The 24,519-nt window shown below is 36.1% G+C and overlaps 2 protein-coding genes and 1 pseudogene across 3 annotated transcripts; all 3 read right to left on the bottom strand.

Moving 5' to 3' along the window:
* Positions 1 to 2,315: 2,315 nt before the first annotated feature.
* LOC147383811 (uncharacterized) lies at positions 2,316 to 3,072 on the bottom strand. Its single transcript, XM_086426304.1, has one exon. It carries the CDS (start codon positions 3,062 to 3,064, stop codon positions 2,483 to 2,485), a length of 582 nt encoding a protein of 193 aa, XP_086282430.1. The 5' UTR covers positions 3,065 to 3,072; the 3' UTR covers positions 2,316 to 2,482.
* A 4,286-nt stretch (positions 3,073 to 7,358) lies between these two features.
* On the bottom strand, positions 7,359 to 18,426 carry LOC147383810 (protein TEEBE-like; annotated as a pseudogene). The gene is made up of 6 exons (XR_015172445.1): positions 15,837 to 18,426; positions 15,497 to 15,669; positions 14,314 to 14,459; positions 13,254 to 13,357; positions 8,551 to 9,037; positions 7,359 to 8,087 (listed from the first exon to the last, which is right to left on the bottom strand). The product of XR_015172445.1 is annotated as a protein TEEBE-like (transcript).
* Positions 18,427 to 18,573: 147 nt separating this feature from the next.
* LOC147383809 (transcription termination factor MTEF18, mitochondrial-like) lies at positions 18,574 to 23,529 on the bottom strand. Its single transcript, XM_086424846.1, has one exon. It carries the CDS (start codon positions 23,149 to 23,151, stop codon positions 21,376 to 21,378), a length of 1,776 nt encoding a protein of 591 aa, XP_086280972.1. The 5' UTR covers positions 23,152 to 23,529; the 3' UTR covers positions 18,574 to 21,375.
* Positions 23,530 to 24,519: the final 990 nt, after the last annotated feature.

Genomic DNA, 24,519 nt, shown 5'->3' with positions numbered 1-24,519 from the left:
GTCAGGTTCAAAGGACAACCATTTCAACACACATATAGACAACGTGTTTTGTCTTATATGGGCAAAAATGTTTGGAATGGACTGATTTTTTGTGAGGATGATCTCTGTGATGAGGAGATCATCCTTGCCAAAAATCAGCTCATTATGAAACTTCTAGACCGTCCAATTTTTGTTGAAAAATTATAGACCGTCCAATTTTTGTAAATCAATTTTGATGGGGTTACAAATTTTGGAATGGGATGATTTTTTGCCAGGATGATCTCCTCATCACAGAGATCATCCTCACAAAAAATCAGTCCATTCCAAACATTTTTGCCCATATAAGACAAAACACGTTGTCTATATGTGTGTTGAAATGGTTGTCCTTTGAACCTGACCCATATATATATATATATTATATATATATATATATATATATATATATATAATATATATTTACCAGGGTCCGGCACATTAAGTAGTACCCCAAATCACCTATATAAAAAATGATGAATTGAAATAGATGGTCTATAATTGTTCAACTTATAAATTACTTTTCAAAAGGTTTGAAAGGTTAGAATAGTCGTGATAATCTGACTCTCCCAGGTGGCATGTGCGAGAACCATAGATTTTTTTGCCTCAGGACACACATGCACATCTTCATAAATATTTGCAATTGTGTATCTCAAGGCAAAAAAGATCTATGATTCTAGCACATGCCACATCAGGAGAGTATTTTGTGTATCCCTCGTGAGGGAGTCAGAAAATCATTACTCGTTGGAACGGATTGATTTTGGTGAAAAGCTTTTGATTCTATGAAAATGCAAACTACCCGCATCTGGATAGAAAGACTACGAAAGTTTACTGTTCTCTTGGATTGGCTTTGGCTCTTTCCTACGTAGTTTAGGTGGAGGACAAAGAAGGCATCCTTATAGGGAGTTCGAGCCATGCATCCGTGAGATACCAAACTTAAAGAGTGTGTCCACACATACATGACTTTAGACATTATTATTGCGTGTGTCTACGGATGCCATAAACCTACGCATCTGGACTCGATCACATAAAACTCACCTTGTACCTCAAGGTGTGACATATGGGAGTAGTTATTGTGACATTGTGATATTGAAGAACGTATACATGTTTTGATTTCCCTTCGTTTCTCTCTCTCTCTCTCTCTCAATCAAATCTTTTACTCCACAGAGTTGGGTAGTTATTCAAGTCCAGGCCTTCTCCGCACACTACGCGAAAAACTGTAAAGAATTTTTTCTCATATGTGAATGTTTGGGCCATCCTTTTCTGGACTTGCATCAAAGCCCAGCCTCATTGATGATTCCTAGTCATTGTATTTATTCCTTTTTATAATAAAATTCTATTGGTGGTTTCAAGCCCATGAATAAAATTCTCAAATCAAATCGTTAAATATCACCAATCAGGCTGTTTTTATTTATTTTTGTATTGTAGGTCCAAGATACAGTAGGTGGTTTAATCATGTATGGGGTGGACCCAACCAACTTACTTACTGTAGCTAACCAGCTTAATGGAGTAAAGGATCTGCACACTTTTTCTTTTGGCATAACAAACCAAAAGTCTCTGATTGTCAAAAAGTTCAAATTTCAAAATTGAGGGAGAAACTTTCAAATCTTGGTAATAGTGGCACATTCTCACACAAATCATACTTCTCATCTTTTGAGAGAGAGAGAGAGAGAGCAATGTTTCCATTTGATACTTCCATCTAATTTTAATGCTCAAAGTAATATATAAAAAATCAAATAACCACTTTCATCTCAAGGAACAGGATTGATTACAAATACGAATAAGAATAATTAAGCACGCAATTTCATAAAAACTGTATGATTTTCTCAATCTAAATTGAGCAAGTTCTACATGATGGAGATTTTGCTCAACATGTTGTATTCGCAGTGGGTAAGAAAGAAACCAACTTGATATTATTGAAAAATAAAAAGTAGAATCAAATCAAGATAATATTTAGATCAATCCTTTCTTCTTCCACCAAATATCTTACCATTACCAAAGGGAGTAGAGTTATGTGTCTTCTAAATTTTCACTCAAGTGTTTTTATGTGTTTCCACGCCTCCCTTGAGATCTTGAAAAATGGACAAATTCATTTTCTCAGGAACACATACACTCTCTCTTCCTTCACCAACCTTAGGGGATGATCTATATGGTACTACTGCCACAACTATAGTACCAAAAAAAGATATAAAATTGATACATATTTACATTTAAAATTGAAGTATTGGATGTAGAAAAGTCATCCATTTTTGAGTATCCAAGTAAGTTAAAAAGAAAAATTAAATATAAGACAAAAAAGGAAATAAAGTAATTGTCATTTCATTAGACGTATCCAATTATCCATAAACCCAAAGATAATAAACAAAAGTACCTGAAGAAGATTGAAAGAAAATATTCAACCCCAATCTATTTCTAATCACTCACCACCCCTCCGATGTAACACAATCTTAAACCCACAAAAAAAGGACCCTCACATGCTTCTAGCCAACATATCTTGGTACCTCCTATAAGATTCTTGCTTCTCCAACCTGAACTTCTCATGACATCTTTGGATGAACTTATCGGCGAGCTTATCGATCTCATCAACATCTACATCATTAGTAGATTTCTCTTCAAGCCAATGTAAATAACCAGATAATTGTGAGTCCAACCCACCCTGGCAGTCCTCCGTTGAATTCCACGTCGAATCATAGTAAACATGGCTCGTGTCAAAGTTGCCTTCAACGGGTTCTGGCATAGGTAACACATGTGAGGAACACCAATTGTAGTGAAATCTAATTCTACTAAAAAGTTGTTTCTTCTTCTTCTTCTTCTGTATCTTCTTCATGGTGTCTAGATAGTAGTTGTTGTTGGAATCTTTGTTCTTGTTGAGGAGTTGTATGAGCATGGACTTTGCTTTGGCTACTGCCCTTATGACTTGGCACACATGTTGGAAGATGTGAGAGTGAATTAAGGTTTTGATTTTCATGGAGTTTGGGCTAGAACGTGGTGACTTCATTGAAAATTCATGAAGGTTTTGGAGAGATTTCATGAAGTTTGGGCTTGGCACCATTTTTTTTTTTTTTTTTCGGGTTTATGTTCATATGGTCTTGTTCAAGATCCCTTATAAAGGGATTAGTTTTGTAAATTACCACTGGATCTAATCTAAATTACAAAAATACCATCACCTTTCAAAATTAAGGAGAGGGTTGGAGTGGGTCAGGGTGTCACTTTTTCTCCTTTTAGTTGGTAGTGATGCAGGATATGAGGCATGTTTGGGTGTAAGGTTATGTCTGGCTGTACAATATGAATATAGGACAATGTCTGATATCTTGTCTGTTCAATAGTAATTAAGATTACAAATGTAGGAAACTCTCTCATTAGTGACTTTATGTTCTTCTATACATGCATCCTTGCTATTATTGGTAGGGTTTTAGTGGATCTACCATATCCAAAATCTTATTCAATCAAATATGATAACTTAGGATTATGGATCAAGGATCCAGCAGTCGATAAGTACCTATCCCGATAAAGTTGCACTCCAGGAAAGATTGGATGAGATGGATGAGTGGAAAGACTAGGAAAGATAAAAAATACAAACAATTGAATACATTCAAGAACATGTGGAGATAGCTCCAACAGACAATAAACTAAGAGAAAGCTGGCTGAAATGATTTGGGTATATTCAATGAAGGGCGATTATAATCCAGTTAAAAGAAATATTCAAATTAAATACCCTAAAAGAACGAGAGGGAGACAAAAGATCAAGTATGGAGACAATGAAAGTGTATATGAACTCAATCTCAAAAACAAAAGACTTGACTTTGGATAGAATAGAATGAAAAAACAAGATTCGTTTAGGTGATCCAAAGAATTTGGGATAAGGCTTTGTTGTTAATTATTATTCGCACACACACTCACACGTTTAGATACAAATGTTGAGGACTCAAAGACCACATGATCTAGAAAACTCACAAGAGTACTATCACTCGTGAGTTAGGGTTTGAGTAAGAAACCGATAAACCCAGATTGAGGACTATTATATACAAATGGTTACAATTTTGGTACTGAAATAGGTAGACTTAAAATCAATATAATCGTCGTCAGAATAATTTAATCCCCATTCCCATTGATCTAGACCATTCATTGATGGATAATTTAGTAGATGGTAGGACCCTCGGATTAGCGTTTGATGGAAAGTCATCGAGAGATCGAATGGTTGAGGTTGCTTGACCACATGATCTTCATGCTTTGGCATGCATGGCCCCATAAGAAGAAGATTTGTAAAAGAAAAGAAGGTGAGAGGGTTGGGGTGTGTGGGTTTGAACTGACATTAGCAGATATGGAGAGAATCTAAAAGAAAGTAAAGAAAGCAATAGGACTAAGTAACAGTAAGAGGGAAACCCTAAGGCAACTTTAGTGAGTACTGCAGATATGTTCAATCACTTGGAAGATTGGAATACATCACTTTCTCTTTTCATATTCCCTTGGAATAAATTGTCACTGTCATAAAAGCCCAAGTAGTTAACTTTTTAAGTTTCAGAAAAATTTGTAGGGTGTGTACTATTTTGATTGCAAGGAAAATCATTTTTTGAGAATGTTTTTTTGGAAAACTTGTCATAAGATAATGATTTTTCAAAGAAAATGATTGTACGAATTAGAAAATTTTCAAAAGGAGAGTTGGTGTTTAGTAGTGGGGATAGGGGTGATCCTGAGAAAATGACGTCGGGATTTTCCTTTTTTGATGAGAAAATCTTTTTTCTAGGAAGATGGTTCAAAGATATTTTCCCATCAAGAAGGAAAATTCGTTTTCTAAAAAAATGAATTTTTCCATGAAAATGCACAATCATTAGTGGAGTCAATGGATATACATTTAACTAGAACCAAACTGGAATTAGAATCAAAAACCCAATTTTGAATCCCTTTTTATCATAACTGATTAAAATCAGATCTAAAAAACCAAATTGATTGAGAACCCAAACCTATAGAAATCAGGAACCAAGAAAAAAATTTACAATTTCAGTTATGTTTCATTATATTGATAATCAAAATTGCGATAATTGGGTCTGTCTGTTACAGATTCCAACTTCTGCTTCAGGATTCTGTGTCTAGAAGACATAGAAGCTCATAATCTATGAAGTAGCATCCAGGAGAATCTTATTTGTTACAGATGCTGACGAAGAATTATTAGAAGTAGTAGAGAGAGGTCGAATTGATTTACTGTTAATCGATGAGTTAGAAGAATAAGGAGTGAAATCATCATTTCATCCCCATACATTCTTTGCTGTTGGCTTCTCATAGTGTCTTGCGCACGAAAGCAACCCCAGCAAGACTTCTCAAAAACCTAATTTTAGGGTTCTCGCAAAAGCTAGTGAAGCAAAAGCCATCTAGGAACTAACCGTAACCGACCTATTGACACCCCTAACAATCATACACTTGCAAATAAAATTTTCCAACAGAAATTATTTTCTAGGCATATCCCAAATGATCACATTCCAACTGGTAAAATCCTTTGAGGATCTTCTTGACCTCATGCACTTTAAGTAGGTATAAGGCTATTAATGGGCCAGGCTCGGCCCGAGCCCAAACTTTACCCTACCCATTCGGGTGCCAACATTGCATGCCAAGTCTGTCTAAATTTTCTTGCAGACCTTAAATGTAATTGTGGGCCCAAACAATCAGGTAGATGGATACAAGGCCCATCTACTGATCGGACGGTTTACAAAATTTCATATAAATATTAATAATACAGAAATCAATGAAAAAATACAAATGTCAATATTAAAAATAATATTATATTATAATTTACAGGGCAATCCGACGAGCCTAACTCTCAAGCCTGAGCCCCACTCCGAACATGAATCAGGCCAAGCCCTTCCGATAACGTAACGGGCTAAATAACATGACCTATACCTTATCTATTATGGGTCAGGCCAGACCAAACCCAACCCATTTATAGTCCTACTTGGCCCCACTCCAGCTGTTTCAACTTATATTTGTCTCCATATAAGGATGCTTAATGCATGACTAGGGTCCACTAAGGAAGATGGATTATAGATGCTCATGAGACAGGTATCCTAAGCTGAGGAAAATGAACATGGTGGGTATCATCTTTATCTTCCCCTCTATTCATCTTTTCTAAAGTTAGATTTTGAAGTTATCTAAAATATCATAAATGAGAAATATATGAGGGAGAACAGTTATTATAATAATAAAAAAAGAAAAAGAAAAAGAGAGCTTATATGTCCACATCAAATAATTTTTTTTACCAAACCAATAGTTCATGTAATTATATCTAAAATCCAAACAAGAATATATGCAAACATTCAACATATTTAAACTATTTTATTTAAATATATAATATAAAAATAAAAAAATAAAAAAAGTTGGGTTGGTCATATAATCTCTCTAAATAGAAATGTAATTCAATTAAAAAAAAATTGATTGATGATTTCTAACCATTGAATTTAACGATTTTCACAATGGGTTAAGATCATGATCAAAAATAAATTAGATGGATTTGTGTCGTAGATAAAATATCAGTCCTGAGATCATTTCCATGTGAATACAATTACTTTAAGCCATGGTTTTCCTACACATCGTGAAATCCTATTCTATCATACTCAAATTTTTTGACCCAAAGAAAGTGCCACTTTTGGTTTTTGCTGTGTCACCACTGCTCTCACCCGCCAAAATAATAAAATCTTTAATTTCTTCGAAAGATTCAAATTGTTTGACTGAGCTCTATTAATGATAAGAGATTTGGAATTTCTTCGTGAGCTCAAGACCTCCTATTTGATATACCAGAGATTTAGGTCTATATTTAGACTTTCAAAGTCTCAACCATCTCGTGGTAGGGCTGCAACTTGGGCGGGCCAAACTGATTGGGTTCGGGCATAGCCATCGGCCAACCCAACAGAACCCGAACTTATACTAGTTGAAAATAAGCTAAACTCAAACGGCTCAAAACCATCGAATTTTTCAAAATTCAACAGTCTCACCTGTCGAATTTACTCTTCGAATTGGGCCATGTCGAAAAAAAAAATTTGATGGCCTAACGCCACAGATATTATTTTTGATGCCTTGAAAACCGTTGAAAAAATAAATTCAACGGCTCAAAACCATCAAAAAAAATAATTGAGCCGTCGAATCTAGTATTTTAGTCATAAAATTCAACGGCCTTGAGCCGTCGAATTATTGGCTATTTCTACCTATACCTGCCAAAAAATCACATATCCACATCTCATCCACTCCAATTCACATCCACATCTACATTCACATCCCATCCACACCAATTAGTATTCAATCAATAGTATCAAAGAATGATAAGACCTTAAAAAATAAAAAAAAAATAAAAACAAATAAACTATAACTACAACAAAGCCTCCATTCATAATTTCATATATGCTCTACTAACTGAGTCCACAAAATATATCTCACCACATGAAGATGGTAATGCAATGTCAGATACTTCAGACACCGATTAAATATTCCAACCCCTTAAATCAACCCAAGGATCAAATATGCAAAAGCAAGGCTGGCCTTTAAAAAAACAAAAACATTAAGTAGTCCAACTCTAAGAGAGGAGAAACTATAACTTGATCCAGGATAGGACCACAAAGAGAGCCAAAGTCATCGACCCTTGTGAGGTAATAAGAACTGTAGAATGTAATCCTTGTCCTTGCTTCAATTGCTTTGAACTTGAAACTGACAGTCTTGAACCCACCCTTTCCATTGAATTTAAGGGGGACTTTCATGGTATCTTTGGCAGCAAAAGCTTCAACCATCATCGATCCATGACACCCATTCTTAGCGCCTCCAATAGTGAACGTGAGGTTATAGATTTTGTTAGGAATTGTTCTTAGAACTTGAGCAATGGTACTCTCCCTCCCTGCAACAAGTTCAACCGCAGTGTGTCCAAAGGGGACAGCAAAGTACTTCGAGTCAATGTACTTCACTGCTTTTAGTGATTTGATGATCCAACCAGGAAGAGGGGGATGTAAAATCTTCTTGTTTTGGAGGGAGAAGGACAGCATTAGAGGAGTTCTTAAGTAGATGAGGACCCTTTTCGAAATCACCATTTTTAACCAGATTAACTGCAAAAAAAGAAAATAACATGACATTAAATATAGAGATTACATGGATTTTATGATGCGGAGCCATAAACCCAGATCAAATTGTGGAGAATTAATAAAATCAGAAGGAGAACAAATGGAATTAAACATAGCTAATTCAGAACATCATATAATTGCAAAAAAGCAGGATACAATGCATAAGAAACGAATATTATGAGATGGCGTGTAAGAAAGATTCATCATCATCAACATCACTGAAGCCGTATCCCAAAGACTTGGGGACGACTAGATGAATCATGTTCCTCCATTTAATTTTGTCTAGAGCTATGTTTTCTATTATTGAAAGTATGTTCATTTCTGCTTTCACTACCACAATCCACATTCTATTGGGTCTACTTTTCGCCCTTCTTGGGCCTTCAAATTACTTTTTTTTTTATAAGTAAAAAAAAAAAAAATCATAACAAATACCAAATAAGTTACTTACTTCTGGTGGGCATGGGAGGGAAGAGTTCTTTAATGGCTACAACATCCAAGAGAGGACCACAAGCTGGATCCTCTTGAACCCCCGTGTTGTAGAATGTCACCTTAGCAAACTTAGTTTTGGCCTTAAAGCCCCAAGCATAAACATCACCTCCATTGCTGTTGTAGAGTGGATCCCCTAAGAACGGAGGAACTGAAACCCTCAATACTTCATCTTGAGCACATGTTCTCAAAGCCCCAAATGTGAAGGAATACAGAGAACCCAGTTTAACTAATATGGTTTGAGAGATTGAGGCCTCGTTGCCAAGCCTTATGGCATAGGTACCGTGTGCAATGACAAAAAACATTCCACCAGCTAGCGGCCCACCATGGATGTACTCAACCAAGCCACTGATTTCCCATTTGTGTAGTGAGTACTTCCCCCTTGATGACTGTTTTGTTGGGGTTGGATTGCTTAGGTGGTATTTCGAAGTTTCCATTTGGGAGAAGTCCTGAAAGAGTAAGAGAGTGTTAGAAAAAGTAAGAGATCAAGATCTTAACCTTGGAAAGGGGAAAAAAAACACAAATCTGAACTAGTACTCACACATAATCGCAAGAAGAAAAGATGAAATCTATTATAAGAACACTAAAATAGCATAAAAATGCAAAGAACCATAAAGAAAAACCACTTCATTAACAAGATAGATTAGAACACTATAAACTCTAACCAATAACTAATGGCCTATGATATACTTCAATGCAAATGGGATGAAATTAAGCTCATCAGAATCCAATAACTAATGGCCCGTGATATATCTGAATAGTTCAACATTGCTTAACATACCCACATCCATGTGCTAAGGCAGTGACAATGATTAACATTTTCTTTGTGTGAGTTATGTGGCTGGCAGCAACATACATAAAAAAAAAAGAGGGTAACATACTTTTCTAATATGTTTTATTTAATAATAAAACATAATTTTTCTAAGAACTGATTCTTTAAGTTTAACATGTGGAAACACTAAAAGAACTGTATCTGCATTCATATCCTACATTTTGGGATCGAAGAAATGCACTGTGCCTGATGAGACCAAAATATCAAAGCGCACACAGTGTGACCAGCTTTTGTTGCTTGGCAGCAAGAAGTCATACTCAATCCATCCAAGCTGGCACCTTTTGTTCAATTTAGTGTGAAAGCTAATCCACCATAAATGAAGGACTGCTTCCAAACACACCTTAAACATCCTCGTCCTGCTTTCCTCCTCCTGCTTTCCTCCTCCTCCTCCCTGCTTCAATTTCACTTGCTAACAAGCTGCCTAGTAGGTGATACAAAACCAAATGAGATCATGTGTCCAAATACATTAATGACATGATGACACAACATTAGCCTTCTTTTACTCTGTCTGATATAAAACAATAAATAGTACCTCGTCCCTAAACAAGCCAGCCCTCAATAAAATTGAAATCAATTAGCTCTCAAAAACACTAATGGGTATAATAGATCAAATAATTGAGTAAAAACAGTTCTCACAATTGCCAATGCCAACATAATAACTACTACATAGAAACTTAATTATAATTAAATATCCATTAAGAAGATATATTTCTTGTGCTGACATCTAGTATTGCTTGACAAGGGCTAACGCCAAGGATGACTAGCTAAAATGACCGAGAATTTGTATACAACGGAGTGACCCACCCCTACCTAAAAATGAAAAAAGAGGTGTGAAGAGATAAGGCGCGCAACCTTCTTTGAGAAAAAAAAAAAAAAGGCACAGGACCAGTGCCAAATCATAGTTTTTAGTAGATGCACTTAGGTTCCACCGCGGATGAGGCTTCCGACGGATAGTTCAGTTCCTCCACGTTGGACTTGGCTGCTTCGCTACTCCCAAAGGCGCTACATTAATCACCACAGCACAGGACAAGTGTCCAATTTCCTTCCTCGTTTTATTCAAACTTTATTTTGATGTGTTTTGATAACTAGATTTGTTAGCATCGCATAGAGAAGGAATAGATTAGTCACCTTACCTATAACCCATAAAGGATTAATGTTCAATATGCTTAAGATTGTCACGATTTATGTGAAAAGGTCTTGATTTACATAAAGGATCTGATGCCTTTGCATAATGTCTATAAAATTGTGATCATTTAATATCATTCGAGGCACAAATTATCTCCCATTAAGTCATGCTCACAATTGTTACGTGGGATATCTCTTTTAATTCCGAAAGTATAGTCTAGAGGAATATTTTTTCGAGAAAACGCTCCGAAAGGTACGTTGATGGTCTAACTTTTCTTCAACTTTCTAAGCCACACAAATATATCACTCATGAGTTTTGAGGCCATTTTGGGTACATAAGGGTAGTTCTATATGTCTATATTTGATTTTCTTGCATAATTACCTGTAAACAACATAATCTAGTTGGCAAAGTAGATACTTATCTTGATCCAAAAAAACAAAAGAAGAAGAAAAATAAAGGAGAGAAATTAAAGGGCTTCGAAGTTTCAAACAAAGATGAATTAAAAAGAAAAGAAAAGGTGAATAATATATCGTTAAGTAATGCTCTTTAGAGTTGGATCTCACTTCTGATTCAGTCCCACCCTTTGAAATTCAGGGTGCAAAGTCACCTTGAGATGTGTTGTGGGTGAAATGATTAGAAACATAAACTCAACACTTAGTGAATTAGGATCCCAAAAATTGAGGGCATTTCCACTTTAGGAACCAAGGTAACAGCAGTAGCACTGACTTCTCTAATCATCTTGCCACTCTTGAGAGTACTCTTAATGGCTCTGTAGAGGTCTTGTTCAATTATCTCCAAGCTCATTCAAGAAGTTAATCTTGTTATAAAAGCACTAATGATTAAAAAATCTCGCTTATGATGCAGTACCAATGGCAAGAGCACACGCACACACATACACACAATCATTTGATGCAGTACCAATGGCAAGAACACATCATCATCAGCATCTTAAGCCTTATGAATTAAGATAAGGGCAACAACATTTTTTTTTTTTTCGAATTATAGAATTACAGACAACAGACACTAAAGCCAAACAAACAAAAGCCATTAAATTTTTTGATAGATTTTATTTTATTGTTTTGTTTTTTCAAATTTTGTAAGGAAAAAAAAAAGATATCTACAACAAATTTATCATATAAATGCAAGAATAGAGCTACCAAAGCAGATATCCATTGAAATTGATGCAACCACCTCTATTGATATTAGATGCTTAACCATCATTCGTCAAATATAAAATACAGATATCATTAAAGATGCTACAAGAGAGCTGGCAATAACACAAACTATACAGAGAGATCTAGAGTGATTTTTTAGGTTTTTTAGGGTTTTTGAGAGAGAGAGACTTATAGATGAGATTTGGAGTGGTTTGATCGGTGGCACTGATAATCGGTTCTTAGGGTTTTCGACTTGAACTCTGATTTCTTCTTCGATTTGAGCTCTGAGAGATTAAAAATCCATTGACGAAGTGAGTTATCAATCCGAAATGGGAGATTGAGGAACATGAGTGAGATTGAGAGATCGTTCGGTGTTGAAATGGGAGATTGAGAGATCGTATCGAGTGTCGATTGAAATGAAAGAAACTTCTTCGAACTCAAAAATCGATACAGATGACTGAGAAGGAAAATCGGTAAGGATAAAAGAACTGACTTTGTAGTTGGATCAAGTTTCGTTTTCGCTGAGATGAGGAAAATCGGTAAAAATGGAAGAACTGACTTTGCAGTTGGATTTGGTTTCGTTTTCTTTGAGATGGCTGAGAAGGAAAATTGGTAAAGATGGTTTAAGGTTTTTTCATTAAAAGAAATTCCGGTGGTTCGTTGGGCTTGGGCTGTTGAAATTTTTTCTTGGACTTATTGGGCCGGTGAAAATAAACGTGAGACTTGGACTTATTAACATGATGCTTCTTGAACACCCAACATTCAACTCCATAAACCATAACTAGTCTTATTGTCATCTTCTAATATTTTCCTTTTAATCTGATTGTGATGGATCGATCACATAGTATACTAGAAGCAAACCCCCACTTCAACCATCCAGCTCTGATCCTATGGGCAGCATCTTCCTCATTTCTATATCATTATATATGATAAACCCAAGATAATGAAATGGTGGCTTCGTAGGATTTCTACACCAATAATTTTTTTATTGGACATTGCTCTTCCTAGGTGTCAATGCTAAATTAACACCCCGTACTTGGTCTTGGTTCCACTCATTCTAAAGCCCTTGGACTCCAACACCTTCTCTTCATAATTCTAGTTTTGTATTGCCCATCCTATCTATTATATCAACGTATCTAATGCATTCTTTTCTATAGATGGACAAGGCTCCACAATTCAGAATGAAGTACATGACGAGGATAAAACATCCATTATGTACATGTATCAACATCAAACATCGACATATGTCCATTCTTTCGTATTCAGACTGTGAGCTTGTCATATTACAACTTGGAACCTGATGAGTAACCAACAACTTGAAGTCCTTTTTCCATCTTCAAGGAACTGAAACATCATATAAGCATTTACTCCAGGTCAGAAACAACTGACTAACCTCAAAATTGTCAAGACATAACAGATAGATTGGACCCAAGAAGTGCAACTGGGCCATGTGCAAATGTTGTGATAGAAGAAAATTCTTCTGAGATAGGGACCAATCCTGAGATGAAGATAGATATAAAGGGAAATAAACATAGAGTTGGAATAATTATTACCCAAAGTTCCATTCAGCACAAACATAGGGACCAATCCTGAGATGAACATAAAGGCCTGCTTTCTTAACCAGCTTAATAAACTGAACTAGATCATATCTCCCCTGCTACAAATATTAAAACAGAAGTATCCATATTGGCAAAACTTCAACAAACAAAAAAAATGTAGGAAACAAGATGATCAGAGATACCCATTTGTGAAAAATTCCAGAAAAACAAAAAATTGCATAAAACAATAAAAACAGAGGTGGGTACCCCATTGACCAAAAACTTAAAAAAGATGCAGAAAACAAGAAGATTAAAGATACCCACTTGTGAAATATTCCAGAAAAACAAAAAATTGCATAAAACAATTTAAGTGCTTTACTAGAAATAATTTAAATAATAGTTAAATAAGCTAGCACTGCACAAGACAGTGGAATCATTGCTTTAGTCTCCCACCAAACCAATAATAGATCCTAATCTTTCATTCCTGTTCAGTTCATCATCATGATGGATTTTCTGTGATGTAATTTGTTCCATGCATATAGGCCAGACTTTCTCAACTGCATGATTCAACCACCTCACTGTTTCTGAATCAGAAAGTAGCTGAAAGAAAGGAAAATTATTCAGGTATAATACCCTCCAACCTATCAAGATCTTTGTTTTGATGAGGCTATGCCAGAATGGACGATTTATAAACTGTGGAATCATCTAACATGAAATCCATAAGGTCCTTACAAGTGGAAGTATAACATGGTGAAGTTGATTCCTTTGTGGGTCAGCATGCGCCTGACACATGAGTACAACATGAAGTCTAATACGGAAAAGTCTTCAAAAATAAAGTGTTCTTGTTACATAGAATAAAAATGATCTAATTCAACTTGTGCAACAGATTATTGGTAAATTTTGACTCCAGCATACAATGAAATCAGGTTGCACCCTTTCCTATAATCAAAAATATTTAAGGTAATATTGTTATGTGATAGACTGATAGGTTTATAATTTGAACATAGCAGAACCTAAAATATTTAAGGCAAACGATTTGAAATGAAGCCAAAAGTATCTCTCAAGGTGTACTTACATATCATGCCCTTGATCATTGGTAAGAGCAGTCTTTGCAACACATAGGAATGCAGCATTAATATTGGAATCATCTTTTGCATAGGTCCCAAAGTAAGGTATGTTTCCCTTGGATGCACACCATTCTTTCGCTTTCTTCTCAGAAACCTGTGCAAACATAGATAAATTTAGAACCTAATACAGATTCCAGAATTTTTGGGAGGTAGTACTGATCCTTACCACACAACTATTTCCGCCGTCTATGTCAACCTTATTTCCAAGTAAAATAAATGGAAATACTTTTGGTTCCGAGGGATTTGCCTGGAGTACAATAGAAGCTAAATTACATTCAACATACTTAGTAATTGTTCTCATACACTAAGGTATATTTGCTCTTGAATATGAACGATTACTTCATCTATAATTAGAGCAAACAATAGAGACTCAAGGTCATTCCTTTATGCAAATGGTTAACCATTCAGAGCATTGGATAAATGCAGACATTGTTCTCACATACATTGTATCCAACATAGCTTGTAAGTACCCTTCAATATGTAACTGCATTATCAAACATATTGACTTAAAAGTCAGAAACAAAGTGCATTAAGAATTGCACAATCTGATATTTCAGTACAGCAACATAGACAACATGATGATCCTTTAAATGTAGGATGAGACTCAAGTCCTCTGACCCTCACTAAATATGAGATTCCTCTAATTTTATTTTCTGGTTTGCTCTACTTGTGTTGAGGAATCTTCGCAAATATCTTCGGATCATGATATCGAAGCTAATGAAACTTCTAATTTGAAATCCATAACTTCATCTAGACTAGAAGATGAATAAAAAAAGAAAATTCAAACATTCAAAAGCTCCAAATTCTCGTCTCTCATCAGTCATCAGTGCTTAAAAACATAGTAATTGCATATAACTTCTCCACTCAGAGAAAAAATCAAACACAATGACAAAAAATAGTGAAATTTTCAAATTCCCTTGTATCGATGGTTCCCACAGTCCCCAAATATCTTAACTGAAGAACCTAACATAGTTGACAGAAGAGATACAAAATTCTGAAAATTAAGCACTTAAATTAACTAAAAAAACATGTAAAATAGAAGTGAAAAAATAGTTTTGAAAAAAAACCCATTATCATAACTTCATTAAAAAGAATAAAATAGCTCCAAAAAAAAAGAATCAAAAGACTTGCCTAAAGAAGCTGCAGAAAAGGCATGAGCACATCTGCCACTATTTCCATAACAATTTCCCATGGAAACTCTCCCCAATCATCATCAACTCTCCTCCATCCACCATTAATGAATACATAAACAAAAAACAAAGGAAACTTCTCCAATGATCCAGTCAAGGTCTGCTATAAAATTGCTGAAAAAAAATAAAAAATTAAATAATCAAACCCAAGGTCCCACAGAAATAATATTTTTTTTGACTTAATAGATAAGAGACTAAGTCTTATCTAAAAGAGTCACAATCCCAAAAAAGGACATAAAATACATTTCAATGAGTTTAAAATATGCAGCAAATAAACTCACAGTGATGAATCCATGGCATACCTTCTCCCTCCTCCTTTATCTGGGCTTGGGACCGGCAATGTAAAATATTTAATTTTACATTGGCGGAGTTAAAAAGGGGTTAGTTACTAAAAAAACAGTTCTTAGTTAAACAATATGTATGTAAAAAAGTCTAAAGTGGAGAAATTAAATGTACCAAAAAACTAAATGTATCGAGTTGACTTTTAAGATCCTTGACTGGGAGGATGATCATTAGGACACATGGTGCGGAAGTGTAGGGCTATAAGCTCTTGGACTTGGCTATGCACCTAGCTATGGATCTCTCTTTGCATTTGCATCTGCATCTACATCTGCACCTACATCTCCATCTCCATTTGCATCTGCATCTCCCTCTGTAGCTCAGTAATTCTCTCCTCATGTTGTCGATCACGTTCCACTTGCGTATTTTGCAACTCAGCAATCATCTCCTCATGTTGCCGATCACGTTCCACTTATGTGTTTTGCATTTCATTCAACTGGGACTACATCTCAGCATAAGTACTACTACGAGATGAGTTGGAAGCAGGTGTAAAGACCGAACTCGGGGTCGGGCCTAAGCCATATGTACACACTCTACCATACCGTTCTGGTCCCATCTCATCAGTAAATATCTTCTCGCTTATTGGTGTAGAATCAGATTCGATAGAGTGAGGCTTCGTTTTTCGAGTTTCAGACAAGAGAGAGAGAGAGAGTAACATTTGAGTTCAAACAAGAGAGACAACGAGAGTGAAGGAATCGAAAACGCAATAGAAAGTTTTTACTGATTTTGAAAGAGTTCAAACTCGGACAAACTTTCAGCGCGAGTTTCAGACAGCGAGAGTAAGTGAGTGAGGCAAAATAAACATTATATAGCGACGGTCAAACTTTGACCATCACTAAAAGTTGTTGTAGCTAATTTTTCCTGTAGTGTATTTGTAGGGTCGGTTCTGGTTCCAAGGATCGCATAACTAGAACCAAAATCAATAAGAACCGGAACCCCATATTTTTATTTAGATTCCAGTTCTAGATATATGTGGAACCGACCCAAAATCGACTCATTGACACCCCTAGATAGAACCACCTAGTGTGGAGTGCAAATGGCAATAAACTAGGATCAAAAGTTAATATTACCATCGATGGCAAACTTGTGTTCAATGACTCTCGAGGATAAGCGAAGTGGAGGAACCACACTCACCCAGAATGAAGTCGAATATACCCTACAATGCTCAATAGTAGTTTACTTTGTGCCTACAAGTAGAAATTCTGTTTTACATATGAGTGAGTTTCAACAAACCCATCGACGCCTTCTTGTTGATTGCATGTTCTCTTCAACAGGTTGGGCTACATTCATATAATGAAAGGAAAATTCAATCTAACATCAGTAATAAAAAATTCCACTTGAGAAGATTTACACTAAAGAATGATGCTCGATTTCGATAGTTTTCACGTAATATGCTCATCAGAGGACTTTAGAAAGCAATGAAAGTTTAAGTCATATATTTTTTTTCCCTTTAGTTACTTCTTCAATGAATATCCTTGGTGTTTAAAGTTCATTTACAGTTGGAGAAAGAGATCTTACCATTTGAGAAGGTATTGTGCATGAAATACCTTCACTCATGCCAACTATTCCACCAATTTAATCTCACATATACCTTCACCATCAACAAACCTGCCTTTCTTATTCTTGTTTCTGTCACCTGAAAATAGAAATTAGAATCAAACATATCCATTGTTGAGTGTATATTTACCTCCAATCTCGGGTGTGTCATACCCCAGTTATAAGCCCCGTGGCCCTCTTAAATTTATAGTTCTTCCCCTCTCCAACAGATCAGTCTTTTGGAGTAGTTGGTTGGTTAACATCCATAAAATATGGAGGAAAAACATAACAATCTGCCATCTTATGTCACAAAAAAAACTACAAGCCATTGGCAGAGGAGTGATCTCCTCCTTGTGGAGTGAGTGGCGAATGCTTTCCTTCTAATAATGTAGCTTAGTATCACTATTCCAAGAAAATTATAAGTAAAAAAAAATGCACTAAGACAGTATCCTCTATATGCCACACAATTGGATAAAGCTGCAAAGCATGATTAAGTACGTACTTCTCAAAAACATAAGCAGGGAAACAGGTAACGCTAAATCATAATGACATTCGACTAAAGGCCTGATCGATCAAATATATGGCATAGTGGATTATTTGTTTCGCCTACTCGGATGGGAACGTGAAAAAATAAAAATGTTGTTGAACTAGGAGAGGAATGTCTGATACAGATTGGAATCAGTCCAACCACAAGTGTTTACACCCTTAAAGTGATGAGGACTGCAAACATTCATTTTCTGCGTGATAGTCTTTGTGCGGTTGCCACTATCAAAGGTGAACATGTTGGAAGAACCAACCACTATCGAAAGGGAACCTAAGACCTGACAACAATGCAAAAAAGTTTGTCCACCGAACATATTGTTCTTCGGAATTTAGTGAAGAAAAAGCAATCAACAATGAACTCGAAGTATAGTTATAGAAGAGTACAAGGAAAAAATTCAGCAGAAATTTCTTTTGGCATTGTATATGAAGGATTCATGATATTTGGTTTAAGAATTTTGTTTCAGTCAAGAAGTTAGACAAGGTGACCTAAGAAGGTAAGAAGGAATTCAAAACCAAAGTGAGACAAATCTGCCAGACCCATCACAAGAATCTGGTCCAATTGCTAGGATTTTGTGAAGAGGGATCACAACTCACAACAGCTTCTTTTTTTTTTTTTTGATAGATAACGAAATTTATTAAGAAAGTGGTCGAGAAGAACAACTAAAATTACAAAGACGACAACAAACCGAAAAGTGAAAATCAACTAACACGAAATACTGCAAAACCAATCCCATCTAGCCACAAAATCATCAAAAAACACACCCTCTGAACTCAACGACAGCTTTTGGAATAGGAGATGATAAGAAATGGCACTTTAGCTATAGCTTCATTGTCAAACTTTTGTGGCCTAATTGGGTCGATCGAATCCAGAGAATGAATCATGAACTTAATGAGAGTGCAATGCCAAAATTATCCATTGTGATATAAAGCGTCCGGCTGTACTTCTAGATGATAATTGTTATGTGAGGAATTCTAGTTTTGGACTGACAAAAGCTTTGATGACTGACCAAATGTAAATGCAAACAGGCATCAGAGTGAATTTATTGTTTAGGAAAAATGTAAATTGAATTAAACATGGGCCAGAAATACAAGGAAGTCAAGGTTAACTATCTGAACCACAAAGACCACTAGAGAGAAAACAAAAGAATCACTAAAACTTAAGTTCCTCGTCCTCCCCAATCACATTGTCCAACTTGTAAACAAAAACCCGAAAAAATAAACCCCTGAACTCCCTATAGAGCTTACTCCAAAAGAAGATCAAGCCTAAAATACTGATACTTCTTGAAATGGCTGTTCATTCCCTTCAAAAATCCTTGAATTTCTTTCCTTCCATAGGCCACAGCACCTCGCAAGGATTTGAAGATCGGGGTAATGCTAACTCTGGAAAAGAGAAAAAACTGAGCTAGAAATAATCCAACTAATGTCAAGGAGATAAAAGAAATGAGACCATACAGTATAGGCAAAGGTTGGTGAATATGAAGAAACCAATCGGAGTTGGTGTATCACAAGCATCGGGAATTGGAATTACAAAATCAATGACTTTGAAGCAAGCGTTAAGGGGGTTATGCATTTCTCATGCATCAGAAATGGCCGCCATGAAGAGATTATCAAAGCCAGTTATTGTTAAATTGCTTGTTGGCTTCAGATTTATGGACATACTTCTGAGATATTTTTGGCGTTGCGGGCTGTCTTCCTCCCTCCCTCGGTGAACTCTCTTTTTGAGTCTTGGTTGAGCATGGGCTTCTTTTTTTCAGGGGCAAAGAGGATCCTTTGGTCTAACTTCCTTTGCGGTGGTGTTAAATTTTTGAGGAATTTAAAGGAGTCTTCTTTGATTACTTCATGGGGAGATGGGATTGGTTTTGTAGATTCTAAGAGTTGTCTTGGGTTCTTTGTTTTCCTTGTAATCTTTTTTGTTGATCACCTCAACCGCATTGAATATATTTGCATGTACCTATTAAATATTTTTTTATCAAAGCCAGTGGGATTGCCTCGGGCCTCAGAAGTCGGGGGCTATCAATAGTTTGTATAGAGCAGTGGTTGTCAATACCGAGAAATCTGGTCTCCCCTCGAAGAAGGTAATGCGGGTGTGATGGAAATCTCAATCATGAATGAGAAAAGTACAGCAAACTCCCCTGACAAGATACCTCAATCCTTACAAATGCCTAGAACAAAGTCATCAAATCCAAGTGCTTGCACTTCTCCTAGATCTCCCGCTGCAACCACAACAAAGGTAACAACGGCCAAGACACCACGACAGGATGAGAATTTTCCCAAGTCAACAAACGTTGGGGGCGAAACAAAAACATTGAAACTGGAGGATATGCATGAAATTAAAGCATTCTCATTTCTCCTACACGTGTATTTCTTGCCAAGCAGATTATGTATACTAATCTTGATGTGCATAATGCCATTAATGGTTCAGCGAGGCGTAACAGGAGTTAAAATCCCGATGACGAGATATCGGATGAATCAACTTCATGGCAACATATACTCAAGCATTAAGCACATAGTGCAGGTTAGTGTGTTCTCATTTATTCCTTTACTTTTATTATCACTACCTACGGCACTGCGCCACTACCCCAAATGAGCTTGGACTCATAGCTAAGTTGGTTGACAAATTGTAATGCAATCTTTAAGGCCATGGGTTCAAGTCCAGTTTATACCCCCCACCCACACGCACACACAAAAAAAAAAAAAAAAGAAATAACAACAAGATTATGATTAATTACTAAAACAGAAAAGAGAAATCTGGATATCCTTGACTAGCATAACCTAAAAGTAGAGTGTTACATGAAACAGAAAGTAAAAAAAGAAAAAAAAAATACATATATATATTAAGCATTTCTACATACAAAATTTATTGCTCAAAACTCAGAACCGAGAGTTTATCCCTGTCAAAATGCTGCAATATATAAGGTTCTACAATTATGAACAGTAGACGATCACATAAAAGATCAAATTTCAGTACATTAGGGAATAAAATGAGATGACACACTGAATGTAGAAAAGATGGGGGAAAAAACAGAGCTAAGAATAAGGTTAATAAGTTTCAACCCAGGTTTGCTTAAAAAATTAGATACACATTGCTACTATTTAGAAAATGGTTAATCAAATCCAAGTGTGCCATCATTCTCATGAAACAAAAAATGAGTATCACAAACCACCAAGGTAATAACTAACATGAGAACCCATAAGAATGCAACTAATACAAAATGCTTAACTTGACAATGATGCTTTGTTCAACTCTTCCCGAACTTCGTGCCATAGGAGGTCTTCCAAATACTACTTTTATAAATATACCTTATCCGAGCATACTAAAGATACAACTCAAGGCCAGCTCAGGAGCTGCTATTGCTTAATCCTTGAGCCAATTGTGCATTTGAAAACAATGCTGAACATGCACTAAATTTGATATGCTTTCTTCAGATTCTCCCAAATTTCAAGGCCTTTTGGGTGAAGGCTTACATACTGCTTTATAAATGCTTTATCCGAGCATGCAAGTATAGTACTCAAAGCCAACATGGGAGCTACTACTCCTTCATCCTTGAGCCAGTTGTACATTGAAAACCTTAGCTTAACTCTTTGAATTGTAAAGCAAACATATGAAGGAAATGCCAGTAAAGAAGATATGGGATAACCCAACCCATTAATTAGAAAATCAATTTTGGCCTCGATAGCATCCTTTGACAGGTTCAAAACCTGAGGAGCCACTTTGATCATGTTAGTAACATCTTTTCGATCCAAACCCGCTTGCACAAAATAGTCAAACCTCTCTTGGAGCTCTCCCCCTTTACCTCGGAACACCTTTTGTGCTTTGTTCATCTCCTTTGAGTTCTCAACGAAACCCAAGTTCAACAAGAACTCAGTCTTCTGCATTAGTGATCTCTGCTCCTCCCCTGAGTCCGGCAATTGGTTTAACTTCAATCCCAGAATCCAATTCTTTAACTGAAGTGGATCGTCCTTTATAATTCCACATAACCGTTTTTTCCCAATACTCAATTTAGAAAGAACAGTCTTGGATTTCTTCAGAGAAAATGAACCAAGCATTATTGTGTGTCCATGGACAATCCTACCAATGTCTTCAGCCTCCATTTCAATCTCCATAAAAAAAAGCAAGCCTTGCCTCAGATTCTTCATAAAGGTCCCAACTTGGACTCGAGGGAACTTCAGAAACAATGCGTATATCTCGTTCATCGTGAATCCCAATTTTAATAACAACCCAATCAGAGAAAATGCCTTTTTCCCTGAATCGTCTAATACAAGATTTGGATGCTTTCTTATCAATCCTCCTAACTCTTCCTTGCTACAACCACCCATCTGGCAAAAGAAACTGAGAAACCCATAGATTTGGCTCCATTCATAAGAATTACCATCAAACAAATGCCCCTCAATCCAATCACATTCAATCCCCAAACTCATCAACACATCTAACACTTTAACAAACTTCCTATTAACATCCCCAACCAAAAGCGAAGGGCTCAACGTCACAAACTTAATAACGTCGTAACGAGACAAGCCGAGGTCTTCATAAGCTTGAAGCTTCGAACGCAAAACTCCATCGTTGTACCTAAAAATCTCCGCTGCTTCCTTGTACATCTTTCCTAACTTACTACGACAAACGCCGAAATCACAAAGTGTATGCCAATTCTCCAATAACACATTATCATCGCATAGAAACATTAGTTCGCGAGGAAGTAACGCACTGAATTCGGAAGGTTGCAAGCCCATGCTTTCGAAGAACGGTTCAAATTCATTAATGGGGTGGTAATGGAAGAACTTGGTTAATGCTCTACCAATATCTTGCTCATTCTCAACCTTCTTTAGAAGCTTATCAACAAAACTCGGGGAATTACTACTAATGTACTCTGCATCAATAAATGGTAAGCTTCTAGTGCAGTGGAGGTATTCTAAGAGAGCAGCTCGGGCTTTGATTCGACCACCATTACGACCAATTCGGGTTCCGGTGTGACAATGAGATGTCATTGTTTCTTTCAAAATCTGATTTTTTGGATGTTTTGCTGCTCTACTACTGAAAAAGGTTGGATTTTTGGCTGTGTGGAGAGGTCCAGTACAGGGTAAAAAAGGTTGGATTTTTGATGATCTAACCCGATTTTCTGGGAATTTTGAAGAAACCCATTTGAGGAGAGAAGATTTATTGAGTTTTTTTAAATGATTCATAACTAATTTAATGAAAATTTCAGTGTAGAGAGAGATGATAACAGAAACTTACCAAAAAACAGTATGTAAAAATCTTTTTAGTTGCCGATTCGTTCTGCAAAATCAACCGATTCTCTCGACTACACCAACAATTAGTTGCCGATTCGTTCGGAAAAATCAGCCGATTCTCTTGACTACCAACCGTTCAACGAGCCTGCGCAAAATCACACAGTTGATAAAACTCTACCCGATTCCTCCCTTGATTGAAACACCGAGTTCGTAACTTGGTCTGTGAAATTCAACTCGTTTTCTTCAATCCTCTATGTTACTTCACTATTTCAGGGCTCTCTAATGGCTTCTTCAACCTTCCCACTCCCCTTTCTCCTCCGCCATCTCAACCATGGTTTTTAAACTCGTCCGAGACGTATCGCCCGAGTTAACTCGGTATCACAGCCTAACGAGACCAACTCACAATGAGTCTTGAGACGACCGCGTATCGTGAGATATGGGAGTCGTCTCGGACGATATTTTCGCAAAACTTGGACGATACGAACGAGATATACTAGACATTACAGACGTTAACTCGCGAGATAAACGAGTTGTATCGGACGAGATTTTGAAAATCTCGTCCGAGTTAACCGAGTTTTACATAATATTTTTGAAATTAGTGATGGACCAATGATGCACATTGAATCAACACCGTTAAATTGTGGGCCATTTTCTTAAATCGCAAATATAGGATGCTTCTCAACTGCTAATTACTGATGTAATCGGATACTTAAGATCATAAATTACTATGATCCCCTCAATAGTAAGACAATCAATGGGTCCAAAATCCGATCCATTCAAATTCGATAATTTCATATCTCGATTGAAGATTTAGGTTCTGAAAATAGTTTGGCTGTCAATGGATCCAAAATCCAATTTGTGCCTATTAGATAACTTCATACATGGATTAAAGATTTGAGTTCCAATAAAAATTAGATCCGATAAGAATTTGATGCAGTTACCTATCGGATGGAATATGGATCAATCGTGTCCCTATCCGATAAAATGTGAGAAAGTAGGTCAATTGTGTTATATAATTGTGAATTTTCTTTGTATTTTATTTTTTGGAATGTTGCTTCTTTGTATTTTATATGTCAAATCATACTTATAATATGATGAAAATCAATTGAAACATATTTGGATCATATTGAGATCAAATAAAAACCAATTTCAATAAGGGTTGATCCAATTTTTATAATACCGATTTTAATCGAATTGAAATTAGTATTTTAATTGATATTTTTTATAGTAAGTTTGGTGCTCTTTAAATATTGTGTTTGGAAAACAAGTTTAGTAAACTTGTGCAATGAAAATGAAATAACATAATAATGTAAATATTTA

The sequence above is a fragment of the Akebia trifoliata genome, chromosome 15, assembly GCF_017979445.1.
Source record: "Akebia trifoliata isolate Shusen 1 chromosome 15, ASM1797944v1, whole genome shotgun sequence".
In the NCBI taxonomy this organism is placed as follows: domain Eukaryota; kingdom Viridiplantae; phylum Streptophyta; class Magnoliopsida; order Ranunculales; family Lardizabalaceae; genus Akebia; species Akebia trifoliata.
The sequence above is the reverse complement of the archived record's forward strand: the minus strand, read 5'-3'. Positions and strand labels throughout refer to the sequence as shown.